Source organism: Ipomoea nil, unplaced genomic scaffold, assembly GCF_001879475.1.
Source record: "Ipomoea nil cultivar Tokyo-kokei standard unplaced genomic scaffold, Asagao_1.1 scaffold2827, whole genome shotgun sequence".
In the NCBI taxonomy this organism is placed as follows: Eukaryota; Viridiplantae; Streptophyta; class Magnoliopsida; order Solanales; family Convolvulaceae; genus Ipomoea; species Ipomoea nil.
This window is the reverse complement of record NW_017619255.1, coordinates 986,442-1,012,011: the sequence shown is the minus strand read 5'-3', so window position 1 is coordinate 1,012,011 and position 25,570 is coordinate 986,442. Positions and strand designations below refer to the sequence as shown.

At 41.3% G+C, this 25,570-nt stretch overlaps 1 protein-coding gene across 1 annotated transcript; it reads right to left on the bottom strand.

Annotated features, from left to right (window-relative positions):
- Positions 1-3,114: 3,114 nt before the first annotated feature.
- On the bottom strand, positions 3,115-24,630 carry LOC109159401 (probable pectinesterase 55). The gene is made up of 7 exons (XM_019307513.1): positions 24,440-24,630; positions 21,456-21,615; positions 20,803-21,018; positions 17,108-17,358; positions 16,463-16,706; positions 14,688-14,689; positions 3,115-3,127 (listed from the first exon to the last, which is right to left on the bottom strand). Exons 1-5 carry the CDS (start codon positions 24,628-24,630, stop codon positions 16,544-16,546), a joined length of 981 nt encoding a protein of 326 aa, XP_019163058.1. The 3' UTR covers positions 3,115-3,127; positions 14,688-14,689; positions 16,463-16,543.
- Between the last annotated feature and the right edge of the window lie 940 nt (positions 24,631-25,570).

Genomic DNA, 25,570 nt, shown 5'->3' with positions numbered 1-25,570 from the left:
TGTGCTTTCATGTGTATATTCCCTTGACTCTAGGAGTGACACTAAGGAGTATGCTCAATTCCAAGAAGGCTTCATGATGATTCTTTGGCACAAGAAGATTCGTTAGGGGAGTCTCATCTACCTTCTCTACTTTCTTTAAATGTGTTTAGTGCTTTACTTAATGTAGATAGTAGAGATTGTGCTCCTTGTGCTTATTGTGCCACCATTTTCTCCCCTCGTGCTTTATTTTCTTTCACATCGAGGACGATGTAGCCTTTAAGTGTGGGGGAGGGGATAATTTGGGTGTTTTCTAAAAAAAATTGAACTTTTTGAAACCTTGCTTGGATGACTCATTGTGCTTTGCGTTGAATAAATTGCCTTTATATACTTGAATTTGTGATTACTCCCCTTTGTTGGTTTGTGATTTGCTTGGTGGAACTTGTTACAATGCAACTTGTGATTGATGAGTCAAGGTGTAACACATGATTGATCTATTCCCTTGCCAATGACTTTGTTAACCACCTAATAATTGAATAAATTCTTGATCTTGTGTGTTGTGCATTGCTAGTGAAGGCTTATGTGAGATTCTGGTAATGATTGTTTTGCTAGAACTTGCCTCATTACTCTCTAAGTGAAATCTAAGATTTGCATATTTTGAAATGATTTAGGCCATTTTTGTTTAGCCCAAGCCTTTAAGCCTACCCTTGTACACATATGTTTACCCCTAGTTGTCCCCGTTGAGCCTTTTCTATTTGTTCAATAAGTGCTAAGCACCTAATCCCCTTTGTGTTTGTTTTTCTTGTGTTAACCCTTGTCATTTAACCCTTAAACCTTAGCCAAAATATTTCCCTCCACCCTTGAGAGAATAGTGCACTTGTTCTTTTTGTTGGAAGTGATTCTTTTTCTTTTTGGAGCTTGTTTTGTTAGTAACACTCTCTATAATGTTATCTAAGTGTGATGGTCTAGATTTATTGAAAAAGTTTCTTTGTTGGTTTGAAAAAAAAAAAGAGAAAAAAATGATGAGAAAATTGAAAAAAAAAAGTCACGAAAATGTTGAAAAGAGATGAAGAATTGAAAAAGAAGAAGTTCAATAAAAGTTTGATAGTTTGCTTTGAAAATTTTTCTCAACCTCCACTACTTTAGAGTGTTGTTTTGTGTTTAGTTGTTAGTTGCTCCTTAGTTCTTTGATGTCATATCTCTTCCAACCTCAATTGTGAATAAGTGCAAAGTTCTCTCTTTTGTTTGATTTCCTTACCCCTTCTTTGTCAACCATTCACCCTTAGCCTCATTACAAGCCTAATAAAAGTCCTACTTGATCTTAGCATGCAATCTTAGAGTTGAACTAGTGGGAGTATGAAGGGCAAGCCTATGGAATCTCATTCAAAAAGCCAAGTTTTGCATAATCTCAACTTAGTATTTGTGCACACTTGATCCTCACGCTCTATAATAATTTTGGTGCTTGGTTATTGGCTTGAGAATGGAACTTGTGTGGAATGCTAAGATGATTTTTTGAAACAAGTTGTGTTGTGTCGAGTTGGATTGTGGTTTGTTAAGTTGTGCAAAGTGGGAGTATGATCAACTTCAGTGCTATATTGGTGGTTTAGTTCTTGTTTTTGCTTGAGGACAAGCAAAGGTTTAAGTGTGGGGGAGTTGATAAGAGTCTAAAAGTTTATAATTTCACCTTGCATTTAAGCTTATTTTCCTTGTTATTTGTTATATTTTTGCCCAAAGTATCCTCATTTGATTCATTTGTGTGTTTATGTGTAATTCTTGATGATTTAGATGAATTGAGTGATTTTTGGGGCATTTTGGATGCTTGTAGAGCCAATGGGAGTCAATGAGAAGCTATGAAGATGGAGAAAAACCATTTAGAGAGCCAAATTATGGTGTGTTTATTGGTCTTGGTCATTTGGACAAACAAAGGCAAAAGTGGAGTAAAAGAGCAAGAAGTTGAAATTTCTGCACAAATCTTCCACTGCTCGGTTTTTTGATCATATCTCTGCGTAGGAATGTCCAAACCAAGTAAATTTTATATCATTGGAAAGATAACTTGAAGGGATACAACTTTGATTCAAGCACCAAAGGCTAATTCAAAGGTTTTGAGGGTGAAAACTGGCCTAGAAGACGACCTTAGTGCACAGGCAGTGCACACTGCCTGTGCCCACGGGTCTGGCCACGGCCGTGGCCACACCCGTGGCCACTGGGCAGTGTGCCCTGCATTTCTGGCCACGGGTGAAGCCACGCCCATTGCCACACCCGTGGCCAGCCCTCTGCAACTTTTTGTAGCCCGTTTTTTTTACCCTTTTAAGGGGATTTTTCCACCCCAAAACATATCTTTCATTACACTTTTCATTTCTCTTTCACTCCATAGCTAGGGTTAACTTTAGAATAGCTTAGATAGGTGTAGATTGGTTGTTTCTTTCCATTTCCAAGCTCAAGAACATTGCAAATCTTGGATTTCAAGGCTTTAATAGAGAAGTGTTCTTTATATCTTTTCTCTTTACTTTTCATCTATGCTTTCAATTACTCTTTCAATATTGTGTATCTTTTGTTATATTATGAGTAGCTAAGTGTTTTGGGACTAGGATTTGGTTTGATTTCTTGCTATTGATGCCTATTTGAGTTGTATTGCATAAAGGGGATTATTTGGGTGATCTAGGGTTGTTGTGTGAAATGGGTTTGTTGAGAAATTTGTGTATGATTGTTGGATTCCAATTATATGCTTGATTTGGAGTGTGTTTGTTGCTACGAGAGTAGAGCTTGTACACTAGCCACACATTCACACACTTAATGCCCAATACGAGAGTATTTCGAGTACTAAGGAGAATTTATGCCTTGTGTTCTTGCTTGGGCAACCTTGGGTTGAATTGCCACGAGAGTGGAGTTTAAGATTAGGTTGCAAGTCCAAATAGCTACGAGAGTGGTATTTGGACACTTTTGTGCATTTCACTTACCTTATGCCTTGTTTAATTCCCTAATCTTGAGTACAATATTTGGCATCTTAGCTTGAATCAACCAAGTCTCGGTCCTTTGTTTTACTTGTCTTATTTGTTATTAGCTTAATCATATCAAACCATCTCCTTATCGGTAGGTCTAGCTTCTAAAAGGGTAGTTTTAGCTTGTGCTTAACTCCACTTTACATCAATTCCTAACATTACAAAAGCCATCTCCAGTGGAACGATAGCTAAACTCTATACTGCAATTTGATACTTGATGGATGCGTGAAAAACGTCCTCATCACCCCATCCGACAACACAACATCCGGTCGCCCAGCAACCGGTCAACTATATCCAACCGGGATATCCACCACCCGCTCAACAGATCCAGTATCCCGGGCAATATCCTTATCCGGTCCCACCTCCACAATATGGATATTGGCCCGGCCAGCTAATGTATCACACACCACCGACCGGCTAACCCCCATACACGCCTGCGTACACGGCTCCAGCCCCCGCTCCTCCGATTTACCCGACTGTTCCGACCAAGCCGGAGCTTCAGCCCACTTCCCAGGCTAGGCGCTCGGCTCGTTCGAGGTTGGGGTCGTAGGGTGCCGCGGCCATGGAGGTACCATGGCAGGCTCAGCAGGTATAGCCGGAGCTACAAGCCCAAGCAGAGGACCCTAAAGAAATCAACCGGGCAGTAGCGTTCGAGCGGCTCCGTCCAGCAATGCGTCAACGATTGGGACCACAGGACCCGAGCCGACGCTCATTAGATGTGCCGACGCAAGAGGCTAGCCAGGAGGCTTCATCCGGGCATAGTGGGTCGAGATCACATCGTCGACGACGCGCCCGGGAAACGACCCAAGCCCAGACGACCGAGCTTAACGAGACCCGAGGACTGCTCCATGACCCCCAGGCAGAATTCGCTCGGTTTCGAAACGAGCACGCAGTGAGGCCTCCGGTCGATCAATCAGCCTCGCTATTGAGGACACCCTTCACGGCGGAGATAATGGCCCAGCCATACCCGCTTGATCTACAAGTCCCAGGGAACAAGGGTTATGATGGCCGTACGGACCCTAAGGTCCATGTTAACACCTACTACGGCAACATGATGATGATGGGAGTGTCAGACGCCGTGATGTGTAGGGCTTTCTACTCCATGCTTACCGGTTGGGCTACGGAGTGGTTTCGTACGTTGCCGCCAGGTTCTATTTCTGATTTTGCAACTCTGGCAATGAAATTTATGCGGAAGTTTGTTACTTCCAAAGTTGTGAGAAAGCCCTACATGTATCTGGAGAAGGCCAAGCAACTGGAAGGGGAGAGCTTTACCGATTTCCTGGTCAAGTGGAAGGCCGCGGTCGGGGAGGTTGAACCAATGGATGATGCGACCGCCACCCATATGCTCCATATCTCCCTCCGGGCTGGCTATCTCTATCAGGATTTTATCCTCCACCCCCCGAGCACATATGAAGAGGCTCTCCGAAGGGTGACGGATTACGCTAACGCCGGTGAAGCGAATGCCGTCAAAAGATCGCAAGAGGTCGGGACTTCATCCCGTAAGCCAACCGGTCGGGCGGAACATCGATCGGGTGATGATCATTCCTGACCCCGCACCCGGCGTGGCGAGTTTACGGCCTTGAACCGATCTGCGGCGGAAGCCATGCAGTATGCCCAGTCCTGCAATCTTATCCGACTCCATCATCCCGGACAAGACGGACCGGACAAGTCTAAGCACTGTGCTTACCACCAGTGTGCCGGGCATGACACAGAAGAGTGCACGCATTTACGCCAGCTATTGGAGGACTTGCTTAGTATTGGAAAGCTGGACAAGTGTGTGGGGAAGAGAGAAGAAACAAAGAAGGCTACCGATCGGAGAGATCACAGGCGATCTCATCACCGCTCTGATCGCTCCGATCGCGCTGAACATTCAGATCGGTCGGGTCATGACCATAGAGACGACCGTCGGGACCTCGACCCTCCATCCAGCAGCCGACCAGCAGGCAAGCCGACCATCCACGTGATATTCGGTGGATTGGATGATGCTTCCCGACCGAGAGAAAATTGCCCCGTCGCGATCGTAGACTCCCGTGATACCGGGAAAAGGCAAAAGATGGAGCCCATAACCTTCACCTTGGAGGATCAACCTAACAGTGGTGACCACGGGTTGGAAGCTCTCGTGGTCACGATCGATGTGAATGGGACCGATGTCCAGAGAGTTATGGTGGACACGGGGATCATTGTGAACGTCCTTTATTTGGACGTGTTTGAAAAGCTTCATCTGGACAAAAGCGAGTTGATTCTGGTCGGTGTACCATTGTCTGGATTCACCGGGGCCCTCATTCGCCCCGAAGGAAAAATTGTACTCCCGGTCGAGATAGGCACCCCCCCCCCAAGTCTTTCAAGACCGAGTTAGAGTTTGTTATGGTCAATCTGCACTGCGTCCACAACATCATTCTAGGCCGACGAGCAATAATGAAGATTAGTGGGATAATTTCCATGCCCCACCTATGCATGAAATTTCCCACCCCCAATGGGGTTGGTGTAGTTCGCGGTGATGTTCAATCCGCGCGGAAGTGTTACACCCGGGCCGTCAACAAACGTGATGGTGGCACGTCTTCCCGGGTGAACACGATCGTGAAAGAGGCAACTAGTGACCGGAAGGAACAACCCGAGCCTTCCGAAGAGGTTGAAGAAGTTCCCCTGTCCGAGGACCGACCAGACAGGAAGATTAAAATTGGTCGGGCCCTTAACCCAAAGCTACGATCAGAAGTGTTAGCAATTCTTCGCGAATTTGCTGATATCTTTGCGTGGGGGCCCGAGGACATGCCCGGGATTGACCGTACGGTCATTTATCACAAGCTCGTCGTAGATCTCGCGGCCAAGCCGGTCATTCAGAAGACGCGGCATTTATCTTCCGATCGCCGTGAGTTTGTCAGGGAAGAGGTCAAGAAAATGGCGGCGATCGAGCACATCCGACCGGTGATTTATCCCGAGTGGGTGGCTAATATTGTTCTTGTTCCTAAGCCCCCAGCTTGGAGGATGTGCATAGACTTAACCGACCTCAACAAGGCTTGTCCGCTCGACCCATATCCTCTCCCGAGCATCCATCAAATGGTTGACGAGACGGTCGGGGCCGAGTTAATGAGCTTCATGGATGCTTTCAAGGGGTATCATCAAATAATGATGCACCATGAAGACGAGAGCAAGACAGCCTTCGTGACTCTGGACGGGCTGTATTGCTACCGAGTGATGCCGTTCGGCCTTCGCAACGCGGGATCGACCTATCAGAGAATGGTCAACATGCTCTTCGCTAATCTACTAGGCCAAACGATGGAGGCGTACATTGATGATATGCTAGTCAAGAGTCGGGACCGATCCGACCACACTCAGGACCTCCGGGAATGCTTTCAGATTATGCGGAGGTATCAACTGAGATTGAACCCAACCAAGTGTACATTTGCGGTTCAAACGGGGAAGTTCCTCGGCTATATGATGACCAAGAGGGGAATCGATCCCAACCCGGCCAAGGTCAAAGCAATTCTGGATATGCAACCACCTAACAACGTTCGGGAGGTCCAGCAATTGACCGGTCGTTTGGCTGCTTTAAGCCGTTTTCTCTCAAAGTTAGCCGAGCGCGCTCTACCATTCTTCAAGGTATTGCGCAAGGTGAACGGATTCGTCTGGGACGATGAATGCCGAGCGGCTTTTGACGAGCTGAAGGAATATTTTATGTCACCGATCGTGCTGTCGAAGCCAGAGCTCGGGGAAGAGCTAGACGTGTACCTCGCCGTATCCGATCGAGCAGTAAGCGCAGTTTTGTGCCGAACCGATCCTGAAGGGGTCCAGCGACCGGTTTATTATGTAAGCCACGCGCTACATGGTCCCGAGCTCTGGTACTCCCGGCTAGAGAAGGTCGTCTATGCCTTGTATATTGCCGCGAAGAAGTTAGCTCCCTACTTCCAAGGTAGAGCCATTCCAGTGTTGACTGATCAGCCGATCGGCCCAGTTCTCCGAACCGCTTCTTCTTCAAGACGCCTAGTCAAGTGGGCGCTCATGCTGACTCAATATGCAATTGAGTACCGACCACGACCGGCGATAAAGGGTCAAGCGTTGGCAGACTTCTTGGTCGAGTGCACCGCCCGGGATACCCGACCCCCGGAAGTAGAGGATCCCGAAGCGGCGTGGTGGTCGTTGGCCACCGACGGATCAAGTAGCAAGAAAGGAGCCGGAGGAGGGGTCGTGGTTACGAGCCCGGAGGGTTTCAAAATCTACTTTGCATTAATGTATCAGTTCCATCCAACCAATAACGAAGCCGAGTACGAAGCCTTTGTCAATGGCTTACAGTGTGCTCGAGATTTGGGGGCTGATTACATCCAGGCTCAAACAGATTCTGCGCTCGTGGTCGGACAGATCCTGGGTGATTATGAAGTGAACGGCGAGCGATTACAAGCTTACCGGGACCTCGCAATGGAGAAGCTCGCCTTGTTCCGGGGATACACCGTTCGACATGTACCCCGATTGGATAATGCCGATGCGGACATCTTGTCCAAGTTGGCTCAAGACGCCCCGGAACACATGTCGAAGATCGCTCGGATTTTAGTGATCCCGAGGCATAGCATCCACCGATTGCCGGTCGCACCTATCCAACCGGCGGAAGACAACTGGATCACTGATCTGATGGAATTCCTTGAGCATGGTCGGCTCCCGGACGACCCCCATCGTGCTCGGAAAGCCAAGCTCAGAGCTACCAGGTTTCAAGTCCAAGACGGTTGTCTTATAGGCGCTCGTATGGAGGCCCGCTCATGCGTTGCTTGACCGCATTTGAGACCGATTTAGTCATGAAGGAATTGCACTCGGGCATCTGCTCATCGCATCAAGGAGGCCGATCGTTAGCTCGTCGAATCATGCTGATCGGGTATTATTGGCCGCCGTCTCTCCAGTTAGATTGTGAGAAGCTTGCACGGGATTGTGAGACGTGTCAGTTGTTCGCTCGGATGCTTGGACGACCGGCTACCTTCTATCAGCCGGTCACGACTGTAATTCCTTTTGCAAGGTGGGGGGTTGATATTTTGGGGCCATTCCCGCAACTTGCCGGTCGAGGAAAGTTCGTCATCGTGGCCATCGATTATTTCTCCAAGTGGATAGAAGCCGAGCCGCTAACCACGATCACCTCCCAACAATGAGCTAGGTTCCTTTGGCGCAATGTCGTTTCCCGGTTTGGTGTGGCCGTTCATCTCATTAGTGACAACAGCCGTCAATTTGTGAGCCAATATTTTCAGAATTTTCTTGCCACGATCGGGACAACCCACATCCGGTCGTCGGTGGCTTACCCTCAGGGAAATGGACAGATCGAGAATGCCAATCGGACAATCCTGGAAGGTCTGAAGAAGAAGCTGCACTCGGCTGGTCGTAGTTGGGCCGATGAGTTACCTTATGTTCTCTGGACTTATCAGACGACCCCGAGGGAAGCAACTTTGGAGATACCGTTTGCCCTAGTCTATGGGGCCGAAGCCCGACTCCCAATCGAGGCATGGATCTCGACCGCCAGAGAGCGAACTTACAACGCGGAGGAAAACGAACACTCAATGGTCGTGGACCTCGATGGGGTCGAGGAAAAGAGAGAGCTAGCCGCTCGGCGTATGGCCGAATACCAGAAGCGAGTGAAGAGTTCAAAGGATGTCCGGGTCAACCCTCGGTACTTTCAGGTCGGGGATTACGTTCTACGCCGACGGGAAGCCAGTCAGCCTTTGGAAGGAGGAAATCTAGCTCAGAATTGGGAAGGTCCGTACGTCATCACCACTGTTATACGGCCGGGAACTTACTGACTAGAGACGACGACCGGTAGGCAGATCGAGGCACTTGGAATTCTGAGCACCTCGTCTTGTTTATGCATTAGCCTATTTTTTGTAATTATCGACGAAGTGGGGGCTCGACCTGCGAGTGGGCTCCGTTCGTCGTTCGGTACTTGTAAATTATTTGTTGTGAATATTTTTAACCGTCTGCGAACGGGAAGAGTTAATGTATATACGATCGGCGATTGCTCGACCGTTTGCATACGGCGGTCCGATCGATTTTTTAAATGTTTAAGCATGCAGTAGGTTGTTCTAAATCTGCTACACCAATCAGTCGCGCTCGGAATCTACCCGATCGAGACTCGGCATCAGCAATGAAGATGGGTTTTTCGCCCAACACAACACCTCTCCCTCGGTTCCGACCGATAGGGGTGTGCAACAAATTGGCTCTAATAGCCATCTACTTAAATGGCTCTAATAGTCGTCTACCTAATTGGCTCTAATAGCCACCTACTACTTAGCCGGTCGGATTCTAACGATTGTCTATTACGCTCATCTTCGGCGGACACTCGGGTCACGCCACCGATTGGGGAAGCCAGGGCTACAAAAAAATCCCCCGATCTGTCCAACTTCTTTCCATTTTGCACTCACTCGTGCCTCGTGCGCACAACAATGTGGGAGCTAGGAAGAGGGAAGTGCAAGGTCAAGACCAAGTGTTCGGGAACACCCCGAGTGAAAAGGCCAAAATATTTTTCGAATTTTCGACAATGCCAAGCGGTCGGGGAAATCCCGAATGAGCAGGCCAAAAAAGTTCGACATTTCGAAGGGCCAAAAGGCCATTGGATCGTGATACGCACGACCAGGCCATTAGGCCGAATGGTCGGGCAAAAGACGATCGGCATACAAACAAGCAGAAAATAAACAAGTAACAACAATCGAGCGAAACAAGTTTGAAGAAAAACTTAAAGTTTTATAAATCTAAAAAGCGCCCGGTACAAAGCGGGACCGGGCTCCCGATCAAGTTTATTTACATCAAAAACGAAGAAGAGAACCTAGCTACTTCTTCGCAGCAGCGGCGCTCGGCTCGGCCACCTCCTCCTCGGGACCGAACGGCGGCGGGCCGGGGTCGGCAATGTCGTCTGGGAGGGTCGTCAAGACCAGCTGGAGATCCTCGCCTTCAAGGACTTCCTCCATGAACGCCTGGGTCTTCGCCCGCATCTTCCGCTGGCCGGACTTGAACGCCCAGCGCCCGAACGCCGAGATGAGCGCCTCCCCGATCTTAGTCTTCCGGATCTCCCGGAAGAACTTTGTGCGGGACGCCTCATCCCGATAGAGGCGCTGCACTAGATCACCAAGGTTGGCCAGTCGGGCCTTGGCTTCCTTCGCCTCCCCCAGAGCCTCCCTCGCAGCCTTCTCGGCCAGCTCTTGGGCCCCTTTGACCTCTCGGGCGGCCTTTTCCGCTGCCGCCCGACCTTCCTTGGCCTTCTTTAGCTCGGCCTGGAGCTCGGTGATCTCCCCCAGTCGCCGGTCGGCAACCTTCTTCAGAGCATCGGCCTCGTTGGCCAGCAGCGCTCGACGCTGGAGGAGTTGGGTCGCTCGGGAGATCTGCAAAATAAAAGACGATCGGAATCAGCCCGAGCAAAGTCACTTGTATGAAAACAACGAAGAAGAAGAATTCTTACCTCGGCCAGGTGGTGGCCGATCTTCTCGGCCACCTGGGTCGGGGTGAGTTGGGTCAGATCCTCCTTGATCGGCCCGGAGTTGCCGATCCGGGTAAGGATCGATGCATCGCCCTTAATGGCCCCGACCGGTGAGCTCAGGCTGCGCTAGTTTCTTCGGCGTTTCAGCGCGCCGCTCTCCTCGACCTCCTTGTCGATCGTCTTCTCTTTGCCTTTCCGGGCAGCCACCCGGGAGACCAGTACGTCGGCACCCTCGACCACGAAGCCTTCGGCTTTGGTGACAGTGGTGGATGTGTCGATCGGCCGGGCGGTCGGGATCTGTTGCTCCCCGGCCGGCTTGGCCTTTCTTTTCTTCTTCCCAAGCGTGATTTTAGCTCGGGGGGCTCGGGGCGCCTCAACTTCTTCGAAGCTCGCCATGTCTGCAAACAAAAAACAAGAAGGTTATATTGAGGTCGGAAAGTGATCGGGGAGTTAGGGTCAGGGACGGTCAGTTAGTGTTAGACCTTCGTTCTCCGCCTCAACCCGAGCAGCCGCCCTCACAATAGTCACGCTCGGCACGGGCAGGTACTTCTCCTCCAGGTCGTATCGCGGCGGTGGTAGCCGGGCCTCGTCATAACATTCTCTTGAGCGAAAATTCTTGTATTCGTGGATCTCGCTCGAGATCTTGGAGACGGCATCTTGAAGGGCCTTCGTCTCGACCGGCACCACTTGCTTCCTGTAGTGCATGCTCCACGTCCTCTCGACCGGGAGGATCCATGGGTCGTACTCGACCGAGAAGATTCTGTTCTTCCACCCTTTGTTGTTCCCGGGCAGACTCTCGATCGCGCACAGGTCCGCTCGGGACTGTATCATCAGGAACCCACCCCCATACTTGGCCGGTAGGGTCTTCACCTGGTAGATGAAGTTGAATAACTCCATCGTGCACGCCACTTCGTGCCGAGCGCAGATTTGTGGGAAGCAGGCTAGAATTCTGTGCGCATTCGGGCAAATTTGAGCTGGGACCACCCGGTAGTAACCCAGGAAAGCGGTTAAGAGAGCGGAGAAAGGGATCTGGATCGGGGCTAAGAGGGAGTCGTAATGCATCCCGATCCACTTGCCTTCATGCCGATCGATGACGTTTCCCAAGCTCCGGCGGGTGTCGAAACGGACCCGGCCGGTGAGTAGCGCAGATATCTTCGCTGCTTCTCCCTTCGTCAGTAGGCTCTCTTGCTGCTCGACGCTATCCCGGTTTAAGAAAACGAACTCCCCGCTGGCCGGTGCGGGCGGGCCAGCCGGATCTTTCTCATCCAGCTCGGGGGTGGCTTCCCGATCGCCAGCTGGGGGCGCTGCTTGCGGGTAATCCCCAATTACCCGGGTCGGCGTTTCCCGGGCAGCCTCGATCGAGCCTTGCCCGCTCGTTGTCGTCTCGCCGCTCCCTCTGCTCGAGCTGCCTGACCCGCTTGAGCTCGACGTTCCCTCCGAGCTAGACGACCTTTGTCGCTCGGGGGTCTTCTGTGGTCGTTGAACGACCTCCGGTGAATAGGACATGATGTCCACCTCTTCGCTTATCTGTTCGACCGCGTCGTCATAATCCGCGACTGAGGCGTTCTAGCTATCTGTATCCGACATTATGTCTGCCTAAAGGCCGGTCGGGATTATGTTAGGGCTCAGGATACTTGGGTCGTGGTCGGTTAAGGCCTAGAGTTGGCTATGAAGAGAAAATATGAAGGAAGAAACTAAAAAGCTAAAGAGCAGAAAGCTTACCGAGTGATAGCACTTGGGGGAAAAAAGCTAAACGCTGATTGCTCCGACTGATGTTCTGAATAAGCTCGCTCGGGATGGTCTGGATGCTCCGATCCACTCAGGATGGTTGGTAAAAGTTCAAATGAACTTCACGAAGGCCTATTTATAGGAGAGCTTTTGGGCGGGAAACGACCCACTTGCTTGACGCGACCGCTCCAGATTCCGAGGTGACCGTTGCGGTCGCAGAGGCGTGCAGAGGTCAACACGTAGCACGAAGGAATGACAGTTGTCCGGTCGGTTTGGCGGCGGACGTTTGGACTTCTTCATCCCGTCCCGTTTTTTCCCAGGCGGTTAAAAAGGCTCGGGCTGGGGGCTCTTGGTAGGGAATACCCTGACCGACATGCCACGTGTTTTATTCTTGTTTATGTAGGTTACAGGTCGGATATTCTTAGAAGAACCCAGTCGTACCCGACTGGTGGAGCACCCGACCGGTGTCTTCAGTACCCGATTGATATCCCTTAGGCGAGAGAGTCGAGAAGAGGCACGTGGCAGCGTTAGGCGTTGACAGGCAGGGCTTGCGAGGAGAAGACACGTCATTGCTACGTGGGTTACATGCCGGCCGGCCAGAATTGTGTCTCCGGCTTAGCGGCTATAAATACCCGCGGCGGCAACAGTGTGGGGGACTTTTGGAATGATCAATAGGCTATTGTTAGAGCATCCCGACCGCAGTCAGTCGGCCCTCAGATTAGCCAGTGTAGATTGTATTTAGGTCCTTCACCCGATCAATAAAAGATTTATTTGCTTTGATTGGACTAGCGTTATTTATTTACCACTTACGTGGGAATTAACACTATCAGTTATGATACAAAGCAGAATTAGTTTTATTAAAAATGTAAGTATAATTATACAATATAATATTTAAATGTTAAAGACAATAAATGCATTCATATTGCTAATCTCATTTGTAATAATGATCTTACAAAGTTAAACAGACAGAGAAAGACCCGGACCACCTCGTGGTTTACACAAAAATAATAATAATAATAATGATCTTACAAATCTATTAATATGTATTCACACTTAGATGGAAATTTTTTTCCCTACTTTCTTTGTAAATTATTAAAAAACTAATCAAAATTACAAACTATTAAAAATTTAGTGTATATATATATATATATATATATATATATATATATATATATATATATATATATATATATATATATATATATATATATACTAGTTTATTACGCGCATTGCGCGATTGAGATAATGCTCAATGTTTATTTTTTAAATAAGTATTTTAAAATATATCAAGGCAAGATTGTATTGAAATTGTTCATGCGTGCATAGATAATTGAATGCTGAATTTGCGTATTTAAATAAGTAATTCTAAGTTTACAAATGCAAGATAATATAGTCAATATTGATTATAATTGTCAATAAAATAATTGTATAGGTATGGTTGAAACCAAATAGTGACCTAAGGGAGAGCAACTAAAAATTAGGGCATAAAATATTAAATATATACTAATATTGAAGAGCTAACTACTGATTGCTAAATAAAGACATTGCGAGGTAGTTTCCCACTTCAATTTGTTGTGTGATTTGAATACTCTTTTTGTCAATAATTTCCCCTAGTAGTTAATATGATTGGCTTAATTATATTTTTTTATTTTATTATTGTTTAAAACAATTATTATTATTATTATTATTATTATTATTATTATTATTATTATTATTATTATTATTATTATTATTATGATATTTTTAAATATATATTAAGGGTGTGTTTGGTTCATGGGTTTAGCTATTAGGAATGAGAATCAAAGTCTTTGTTATTGTTTGGTTGACAGGTTTCCAGAGCACTACTATGGGATTTGATTACCCCTTAATTAGAAAACTCATTCCTTAATAAATTAAGGGTTTCATTCCATTTTTCGCTCCCCTAATTGGTAATTTGATTTTTAAGTTTGAAATAATACTTTTAGATTTTTGTTTTTATTTATTTTTGTTCATATTGATGCTTTTGATGTCTTTATATTAAAATAAATTGTCTTGATTTTTTGTTCTTGTATTTTTAAAACATTTATTTTCATTATAGGATCATATATAACCAAACAATAACAATATTGGTAATCATTACAATTCCACCCTACTACCAAACATGTAAAATACTTTCACTAAAACTCATTACCATTACCAAATATTTGATTCCGATTCCAATTCCAATTCCAATTCCAATTCCTATGTACTAACCAAACGCACCCTAATATTGAAGAGCTAACTATTGATTGCCAAACAAGGACATTGTGATGTAGTTTTCCACTTCAATATGTTGTGTGATTTGAATACTCTTTTTGTCAATAAATCCCCCAATAGTTAATATAATTGGCTTAATTATAGTTTTTTATTTTTTTATTTTTTAAAACAATTATTATTATTATTATTATTATTATTATTATTATTATTATTATTATTATTATTATTATTATTATTATTATTATTATTATTATTATTATTATTATTTTTAAATATATGTATACCCTTAGGTCATTTTACATGTTAATCTAAACAGCTAATTTTTTCAAATATCTTTTTACCAACTGTTGATATAATTCGCTAGTCAAATTCACTAATATAATACGCTAACGCTAACCGCTAACTGCTGATTGTCAAACAAGGACATTGCGAGGTAGTTCTCACTTTAATTTGTTGTGTGATTTGAATACTCTCTTTGTCAACAAATCCCTCAGGTAGTTAATATGATTGGCTTTATTAATTATATATTTTTTTTAATTTTTTCATGCTATTAATAAAAAACTTGGTAAATAAATATATAGCATTATTTTATATTATAACTTTGATATTTAATTAAAAAATAGTGCACAAAAAAGATAATAGACAATGTAGTGAATATAATCAATTGATGAATTTGAATGTAAAGAATTTTTACATTGGAGAAATATAAAGATAATATAACTAATAAAATTATTTCTCTTAATTAATTTATTGATAATGAATAAGTTTTTTTAATAAAGACATTGTAGGGACAATGTAGCGAATATAATCAATTGATGAATTTGAATGTAAAGAATTTTTATATTGAAGAAAAATAAATACATTGTACAATGAATAATATAACCAATGAAATTATTTCTCTTATTTAATTTATTGATAATGAATAATATTTTTTGAATATAGACATTGTAGATACATAATTCTAAATTAAAGAAATGCATATGTATTAATTTTTGTTGTAGCTACTAAATTATTATTTTAATTTAATAAGAGTAAAATAGAGTACTAATTATGCCAACTTTGATTAAGATGAGGTTCGAACCTAAGACCTTTTTTTATTGAAATCAATGAAAAAGTTAACGGTGAATTAAAAGAAATTAACGAAAAATATAATATTTAACGGAAAAATTAACGGATAATCATATTCATTAAGGATAAATTAGGAAATCTTAAGAAAAAATTAAAATCTAATATGAGCCATTTTTTCGATCTACCCATTATAATTTTTAAGCATAACTCTCTTGGGCTCTTATTAGTATAGTAGAAAAAATTTGACCCCCATTTTTTCTACCCATTATAGGCCTAACTCTCTTGGACTCTTATTAGTATAGTAGATAGTAGATAGTGTGTGTGTGTGTATATATATATATATATATATATATATATATATATATATATATATATATATATATATATATATAAGTTTTAATATAACAAATGTATGTTGGGCCAATATATAATTACATTTTTTTTTAAATTTCTGAGTCAAACCTATTCCATTGCTGCAGTCCATTTTCCCAAAGCCCCATTCACAATTTTGGAGGGAAAGCTAGAATTCTGCTTTATTATATATATATATATATATATATATATATATATATATATATATATATATATATATATATATATATAAAGAAGATAAAGATAAAGATAAAGATAATGTACACTTAGTATATTAAAAATGTACTTTCAAAAATGTACTTTATGTACATAAATAATGTACCATTAGTATATTAAAAATGTACTTTTTATTTATGGTTCACACAATTATGTGGACCATAATGATTGGAAATTGCTAGCTCACCGATCCCCATCAAGAGCTGTGGGCCATGGTGTCCCCGCAATTTCTTTTTTAAATTACATTTAATTAAAACTAATTACAATTTTAACAATTAGAAAATAAAATAGTATAGATAATTTAAACAAACATTAATACAATCGTAAAAATTATGTAATGTATTATTGTGAAATAAAGTTACTAAATCTTACACAACATATTTTTTTGAAAAAGTTTACAAGTTTATAATTTATAAACCCATTAAACCTTTACTCGATTGGACCATTAGCACACAACAGTAAAAAGTAAAACAAATACCAAATACGTACTTGGCTTATTACTAAACCATTATAATTAAAGAGGTTGCTTGCTAACCCACTGATCAACGTCAATGAAGCTGGTGATGTTGACAAAGTAGTCCGTCGTTTCTTGGCTCAATTTTGCCTCCCATGCAACTCTCTTTGAGGTGTTAGACCCCGGGCCATAACAGTTTATTTCAGCAAATGTTAATTGATCCCTAGAGGAAAAAAAGAAGTAAAATAAGATTATACATTATTGGCAAGGTCTTGGAAGACACACTAGCGGGTTCAAAATCCGCTACTGGCTAATTAACACCAGATTGGTAAGAGGGAACGTCAGACTCTCCACGTTGGGGGCTGAGCCGGTCCCATCGGATAGGTTAAGTATTACTATTCGACATGATAAGATTTTCCTAAATAATTTAAGAAAATTTATATTTTTGATTTTTCAATTATACCCATGGTATTGACTTAATTAGTCCCTAAATTATTTGTGTGACCATCTTTAACACATACAAAGTAGTAAATTTAGTCCATTAAGGACCAAATTAACTACTTTATTAAATGACATATTTGTGACAAAAATAATTACCGAGAGAAGAAACATGTAGTGTCTTACACTTGATTCGCATAAAACCAAGAATCCCAACCATAAGGAACAATGACGTCGGAGAGGGAGGAGTTAAAAAATATGACCCTAGCATAGGCTCTCCATGGCCTTCCCAAGATTGCCTTGCCACTTCCAGTCACATTGCAGTTCTTGAAAACAAATGCATTGCTATCATTTGCACTTGACCTTCCTTGTGCTGTTATGTATCCTGTACTGCCTTCTCGTCGCGATTTCCCAACATTCACCACTATTGTACACTCCTAAAAACACAACATCAAACAAAACATTATAGAAAATTAGTCGACTCAATAAGTTCTTTGTTTTTAAATCTATTTATTGAGATTAAGTTACCAAATAGATTTAAATAGTAATGGTGATCAAAACCCCAACACAAGTAGTCATTTGGGTTCGGTCAAGACCAAGCTCGGAAAGGGTTGATTCAAGCCCGAGCTCGTGTGCGCAGGCACGAATGTCGAATGTCGTCCGGAAATTGGCTGACATTGCGGGCACTTTTGGTATCGATTTTTCCAACACAAGTAGTCACTTGGGTTCGGCCAAGACCGAAATGAGCTCGGTCCAGGCCGAACTGAACTACAGTTTCGGCCATTGGGAGGCCGGAAACTTGGCTAGTTTCGGCCTGGCCGAAACACAAGCAGTATGGTTTCGGCCTGGGCCGAAACTAAGCCAGTCTGGGGCTGAAGGCATAGACGGAGCCAAAGGGGGGCAGGGGGGTCAGCTGCCCCCACTCACCCCACCCCCGCCCCTACCCCTACCCCTACCCTTACCCCATATATAATTTTTGTATGTATATATGTGTATATAATACATTTTTGAGTATTAGTATATAAAAACTGTTAATTGTTCATAAGAAATGAGTTAAAATAGTTGGTAGAGCATGCATTTGGTTATAATAAAGGTTAGGCGTTTGAATCATATAGTTTTTTTTATTCCTTCCCTATGACTCTAACACAATCACGTTTTAATAGTTTTTTTAATATTTGATACACACATACATATATATATATATATATATATATATATATATATATATATATATATATATATATATATATATATATATATATATATATATTCAAATTATTTTATCAAATTAATTATGTTTCATATTTTGTTATGAATATTTTTATAAAGTTTCGATTTGTTTTATTTTTCGCCCATATCCAATAATATTTACACCTATATTTCTTAGGTAATTTATTTATTTAATTTTAAATATCTCTTTTATTTTAATGTTTCGCCTTTACTGAAAAAAATTTGTGAATTGGTCCCTATTTCGCCCCCCCTCAACAAAATTCCTGGCTCCGTCCCTAGCTGAAGGCCAACAGACGAACGTGGGATTAAATTCTTCAGTTACGAAAAATCCTGAGTAATGACTTGTTGTTTAAGATGTTACAAAGCTAAGATTAGTGGCTTTGTTTAATGCTATTGAAGTCCAACATCCCTATATAAGAAGGGGTAGAGGGCAGAAGTTTTTTACGACACAATGTACAAGCACACAACAAGAAAATATATTTTTCAGCTTCAAAATCCTTCTATTTCTACTCCTTTCTTAAGCCTAACTGTGTTCAAGGCTTTGCTTTAGTTCGCCGGGTTCGTTCGTTTGGGTGCTCAAACGTCGAACCGTAGCACGTTTTATTCTGGGAAACCTAGGCCACGACGCTCCTGGCACTTTTGGGAGGTGGCAAATAAGGTTTTAAGGAAAGAGTGGTCTCTTGACTCGCGCTAAAAACCCTATACCCATACACGAGCCATCTTTTCCTTCTTTCGGTTTGGATTATGCTTCTAAGCAAAAATCCTCCCCTCTATTTGTTTTGTCGTTAAATTGGATTTATAATCTGAGGATTATTAGTTCCAATTTTTGGTTTATGTATATTGGTATATCTTTTTCGTAGATATATATGTGTTGGGTAATATGGTTGAAAATCCCAAAAAATAATAATAATCCTACGGAAAGATTAATATTATATGGGAAAACTGAAAAATTGGGAAGGAAAAGGTTGAGTGTTTGGGTAAAGGATTTAGCACGAGTTCGAACACAAGTTTCTTTTCCTTAAAACCTTATTTGCTACCTCCCACAAGTGCTAGGAGCGTTGTAGCCTAGGTTTCCCAGGATAAAACGTGCTACGACTCTTTGTTTAAGCACCTAAACAAAGAGCCCGGCAAACAAAGCAAAGCTGGAACACAGATTGGCTGAAAGAAGAGAGTAGAAGCAGAAGTTTTGAGATGAAAAGTTATTGGAATTCCTTTGTTTTTCACTGTGTAAAATGCTACTGCTTCTACCTCTCTTTATATAGGGATGTTGGAGTGATAGCATTCAACATGGCCATTAAATTGGTGTTAAAACCAATTGCGTAACACCTGTAACGGTCACCACTAAGTAGGATTAAACTCAGAATTTAAAAATTAGAATTAAAACAGTATTAATTCCGTAACAGATGAGTTTAATCTTCTGCACTTTCGGGTTTCAGACCGTTGGGGTGCAGGTTCACACGAGAGCACACGGACCAGGCAACACGAGAGTACATCTCTCGTGTGCACTGTGGTGCAACCCGAGAGTGCACTACTCTCGTGGTCACAGATGCACGAGAGTTGGTGCTCTCGGTTCGGTTTTGGCCGAACCAAGTGACTATATCAGATGGAAAATGATACCTAAGTTAGGCATAACTTAGCCCGCAAGGCCAGCCCATTTCCGGACGACATTCGTGCCCGCAGGTGCCGGCGCACGCGAGCTCGGGCTTGATTGGCTTGAATCAAGCCTTTTCGATGTCCTCTAGTTGGATTTTAATTTGCACCCCCCCCCCCCCCCCCCGCGCGCGAGAGAGCCTCTATGCTATACAATTTTACAAGCCTGAAAAGAGCTCATGTATATAAGGGGGGCAAATCTTGTTTCCAAACCAATGTGGGACAAAGTCCTACATTTTCCCTTCATTTCCCAACTTAAATGGGTCTACTTTGAGAATCAATATCTCATTCACCCATTATCCATTTTGAGCGTACAATATATCAATCTCTTCGTCTTACTACGAAGAATCCGAATCCACTTTGACCTGACCCAAATCGGAAGTGGACCCAACTGATAATTATACCACAAAATAGCCACTTAATATGCCATTTTATGCCATTTTAAGCTAATTTTTTCCAACAATATGTATATATAACCTTTGGGTCCGGTTTATATATATTGGTGTGTATATATATTTCGGATATATATCCAATAATATTTTATATATTTTTGTGTGTATATATAAATATTATTTTGGGATATTAAATCGATTTGGTTCATTATTCCCAACAGAAGTTTAAAAAAACTGTAGACATGAATTACAAATTTGGTTTAAAAAAAACTCATTCCGTCAACTATCATGTAGTATGATGGCATCCCAGTTACTATTCCAAATGGATGGTCGTCATAGGTATAGAACAGATATTCCTTTGTAAAGAATCCGTTTCATTTTGTGTTTGATTAAGTTAACAAGAATTTACTGAAGTTATTTTTAATTCGTTTTTTCATTATATATTTAGAAATTAACTTAAAAGTACTATTAAACACAAAAAAAAATAAAAAATTAAATTTCTATTAATGCATGAATAGTAAATATGATATGTAAATTGGGACGGAGGAAGTAATAAAAAACACAAACAAACAAATTAAAGGGCTAGAAAATTAAGCGAAGCTAGCGTACCTCAAAAATAGACTGACCGGCACCAAAGATGAAGTCTACGGCCCCTTCAATGATGCAATGCTTGAAATAATGTCTGCCCATGGCATCCAACAACGTGTCTTGCACGCCGTAAAAACCACAATCGTAAAACGCCATTCTGTCTCCAATAACCTTAGCTGCCACCGCCGGTATTGTGGGATGACTTGACTTCAGCATTGGAGGATAATTGTAAGAATTCTGTTCAAGGGTATACATAACTGTAGTTATGAATGGATAAACAACAACTAATCAGCTAATGTTATCAACTAGTTATATCCTTTAATGAACCCAATTAGTTAACAGTTATCCGTTATCCACTATCAGCTATCAGCTAACAGCCATGTATCCGCTGATAGCTAATTACATGTAAAAAGTTGATTAAAAAATCTGCTTTGTGCAGCTTTTTGAGTTTTATTAGCTTTTTGAAGTAATAAGTTACAAAAAACTAATGAATTAAACACTCATATTGATTATTAACCAAGTCAAACAACTAATAGTTATCAAATAAATTAAAATTAGCTGATAAGCTAACTATGTTACCAAATAAATCCTTTGTTTTTGTTTTCTCACGTTTTGTGAATCAATTTGACCAAATTTCACTACATTAAGGAACTGATCGAATTTAGTGTCTGTACCACAAAATTAAGGTTTTCAACTTTGATATTGTCCGCAAAGCATGAAAAAGTTGGGCTTGAGCTGAAAGAACCACTGCTCCCCCAAACAATGCTGGCTTTTTCATTACCTTCTCCTTTGAGATAAATATATTGCTTGTGATACGAAATTGTTACCTGTTCCCTACATATATATATATATATATATATATATATATATATATATATATATATATATATATATATATATATATATAAATGACCAAAATCAATATAATAATAACGAAATGAAATAGGTGTGAAACAAAATAGCATTTTCAGTTTTCAAAAAAAAAAAATAGCATTTTCAAGTATTGGTTTATTCTCATATTTGGTAAGTATTTTTACTTTAAGAATACAATTCCCAACAAGCAGGGGAATAGCTACTCATAACTGGGTATTTATGTAATTTAAATATTTACTCTATTTATAGTTCTTAATTCAATGTGTTGGAGCCATAGAGTTTGAGCCCAATGACACTTGGGCCAGAAAAGGGCCTAAAACGTTACATAGTTCAAGTTAAGCATTAAAACTAGAAATTTTAATCTACAAGTGTACAACTACATCTTACTCCAACTAGTCTACCATGTTTCCTATGCAAATGAAAGTGGTCAAAATTAGCTAACAAGAAGATGTGGCCTGGCAACTTGTGTGATGACAAGTTGATTGATCGTGGAATGACAACCACTCGTTTCATGGGTGTACATTATTGATCAATGCATCGTAAATTGATAATCACTTATTTCACAACGTATAGACACTATAAATTGAGTATCTTATCCCATTCTAACATCAAACAATCACCAATAGGACACTTAGTCTAGTGGTTTAATTTTGAATCCCAAAATAACATGTCTTATGGGCTAGAGTTAAAGGCCTAGTATAAGTGGGGTTTAGACCCTTGTTGGACGTCATTATTTATTTGTAGTCCAGTTGTAAATATTATTAGGGCCCGATACCTGATTAATAATATTATTATTTTTAAAATCCTTATATAAAACCATCATTGGCTCTAATGCTCTTTTTGTGGGGATCACTACGAAAAGTACGCATTTCTAAAATCTGCTCAAAGCTTCACACTCAATTTACAAAAATTAGTCTTGAAATATATCAAATTGGACATATCCATAAGCAAACATCTCCAGGATCTACGAGAACATCTCGACCAATGAGGAAGGAGGCAGTCGTGCTCCTGGAGATCGGTTTCTCACCCAGAACAAACTAGAGGTGCCACTTGCACCTTGGCCATCGAAAAGGACACCCCAGTATCAAGAACTAATTAACCTGAACTCTCTAAGGGTTGGACCCGACGTCCAACCGCTGGCTTGAGAGTTAGGAATGTCATCGGCGTATGTGTAGCCTAGCAATAGTGGGGAGCACACTCAACCCGACGTAGTAGGCGGTCGTTAGACCGGAGGCTTAGGCAAACCCGCCCCCAATCACCAAAGCACTCTTCAAGCTCGAGTAGGAAGCCCAAGGAATTAGTAACAACATTGTAGTGAACCTACAACCCAAGGAATAAAAAACAACATTCTAGACGAACCCACATGTAGGGAAGGCGGCTCGATAAGGCTTGCATGTTGAGAAGGTAGTGAAAACATCCTTTGTGGACTCGCAAGCAAGGATGGTAACACAAAAACACACCTCAAAGAAAAAAGTGAAGGCATAACAACATGTTTGGTCCATGAAATAAATTTTAAGGGAAAAGGAAAGCTATTATTCTATAAATAATGGAATAGATAAGAAATAGAACATGAATTGTATTTTATTGTTTGGTTCGCTGAAGGAATAGAATTTAAAAATGTTATTCCCGTGTTTGGTTGTTTTAAAGAATAGAAATAGAATATGTTTTTAAAAGACGTAAAATACCCCTATATATATATATATATATATATATATATATATATATATATATATATATATATATATATATATATATATATATATATATATATATATATATATATATATATATAGGTGCATTTGTGGCTTCCCGTGCGGTTGTGCGGTGGTTTAATGTGCATGCGTTTTGTACTTAATGTGCGTGAGTGTATAATGTTAATATGCGTGAGTTTTGTACTTAATGTGCCTAAGTATTGTGCTTAATGTGCGAAAGATTTGTGCTTAATATGCGTGACTTTTAACACAATCGCACAGGAAGCTATAAACAAAATACATTCAGACCACAAACTCACACACATTAAACACAAAAGTCAGACGAAGACGAAGACCTATATGATGAAGAACAGAGAGAGGGGATGGAAGAGAGGATTAAGGGAATAGGAAGAGAAGATGAAGACGTATATGATGAAGAACAGAGAGAGGGGAAGAGAGGATTAAGGGAATAGGAAGAGAAGACGAAGACGTATATATATGAAGAAGAACAGAGAGAGAGGAAGAGAGGATTAAGGGAAAAGAGAGGAAGAGAAGACGAAGACGAAGACGTATATGTACAAGAGCAACAGGAGCACATTAACATTACACACTCACGCACATTAAGTATAAATCTCAGGCACATTAAACACAAGACTCTAACACATTAAGTACAAAACTCACGCACATTAACATTACACACTCACGCACATTAAGTACAAAGTTTAGACACATTAAGCACAAGACTCACGCAAATTAAGTACAAAGCACACGCACATTAATCAACCGCACTGGAACCTTTCACTATATATATATATATATATATATATATATATATATATATATATATATATTTTAACCCATACCCTTTGTATTTATACTTGATTTATGATGAGCCTGGTCCTATAAAACTATTACAACCACACAAGAACGTAACCTTTGGAAGAGAATTGATATTCCTCTAGAATTCATTTCTTGAATCAAAACATGTTGATAGATGAGTTGTATAGAAATTCAAGATGGAAAACAAATGTATTTAATTAATTAAAAATCACATTAAGAAAAAAAGTATAATCATAAAATGTATATATGCGTACATGTAGATGCCAGGCTTGATGGAAATGCAAACCCATTGAGAATTGTTGGAGGGGACTGAATCAATGGCTGATTGGATGGTTTTGAAGTCGGACGACCCTGACTGGTCAACATGGATGGTCAGATATTGTGCTCGTCCTCCCCTCACCCATCCCAAAACCAACAAAAAGAGGAACCCAATATTCTTCACCATGTTCACTCACCACCTTACTTACCAATGAACAATGGCACACTATTTTGGTCAGTTTTCAGAGAACAATAAACCCAAAGCTGAGTTGATATAAAGGAAAGTGCGTGCTGCATGCCATGCGGATCCACATGTCGAAGATAGTGTAGTCTTTTTCTAGATTCTCCGTCGCCGTCGCCGGTTTTTATCATGAAATAAATGGAAGTGCTCCTGCTCGTCGTTTACCTTCCCTGTCATGAAACCTTCTTCGATGCGTTTTAAGGCAAATTTGAATTACAAATTGACAATGTGGAGTAATAACAAGGATAATGATAATGAGGCAGTGTGGGAGCAACCTCTCAAAGTGAGGGGTTTCTTGTGCGCAGTGAGCACCGGTCTAATCTCTGTGGTTCATGTTCAGTTGAGTTACGATGATTTACATCCTCACAAATGCTCTGTCGGGTCGGGGTGTGGGGGCCCTTAAGGTTGGGGTTCAGCCTTTTTCAAAGAAGGATAATGATAATGATATTGGATAAGGTTTTCTTCTACAATTTTTTTTTTTTTAATAATCTAATATGATTTTGTTTATTTAATTTCTAATGTGATCAGTTTATGTATGATTAGCCGAATGAGGAAAAATGCATTTTTAGCACATTAACTCTTCCAAACTAGATGTTTTAGGGCAAATTATGGTGTGTACCCGTGTCCACCATGTGCATGGTGGACACACTGTACATTCGGAATTTCTTTAGTGGAGAAGGTTTCGATTTTTTATTTTGCAAATAAATACCAAAACTTAAAAAAGTTATTAAAAAATAAAGATAATAAAATTTTATGTAAATACAATTGTGCACTTCAAAATACTTGACACTGCATTTGCGAATAACTAAAAGTGCATTTAGAAAATCTTTTGATGACACAGAGGAGGAAGGTGATGAGAATCAAGTAGTGCATTTTGTGCAGTGAC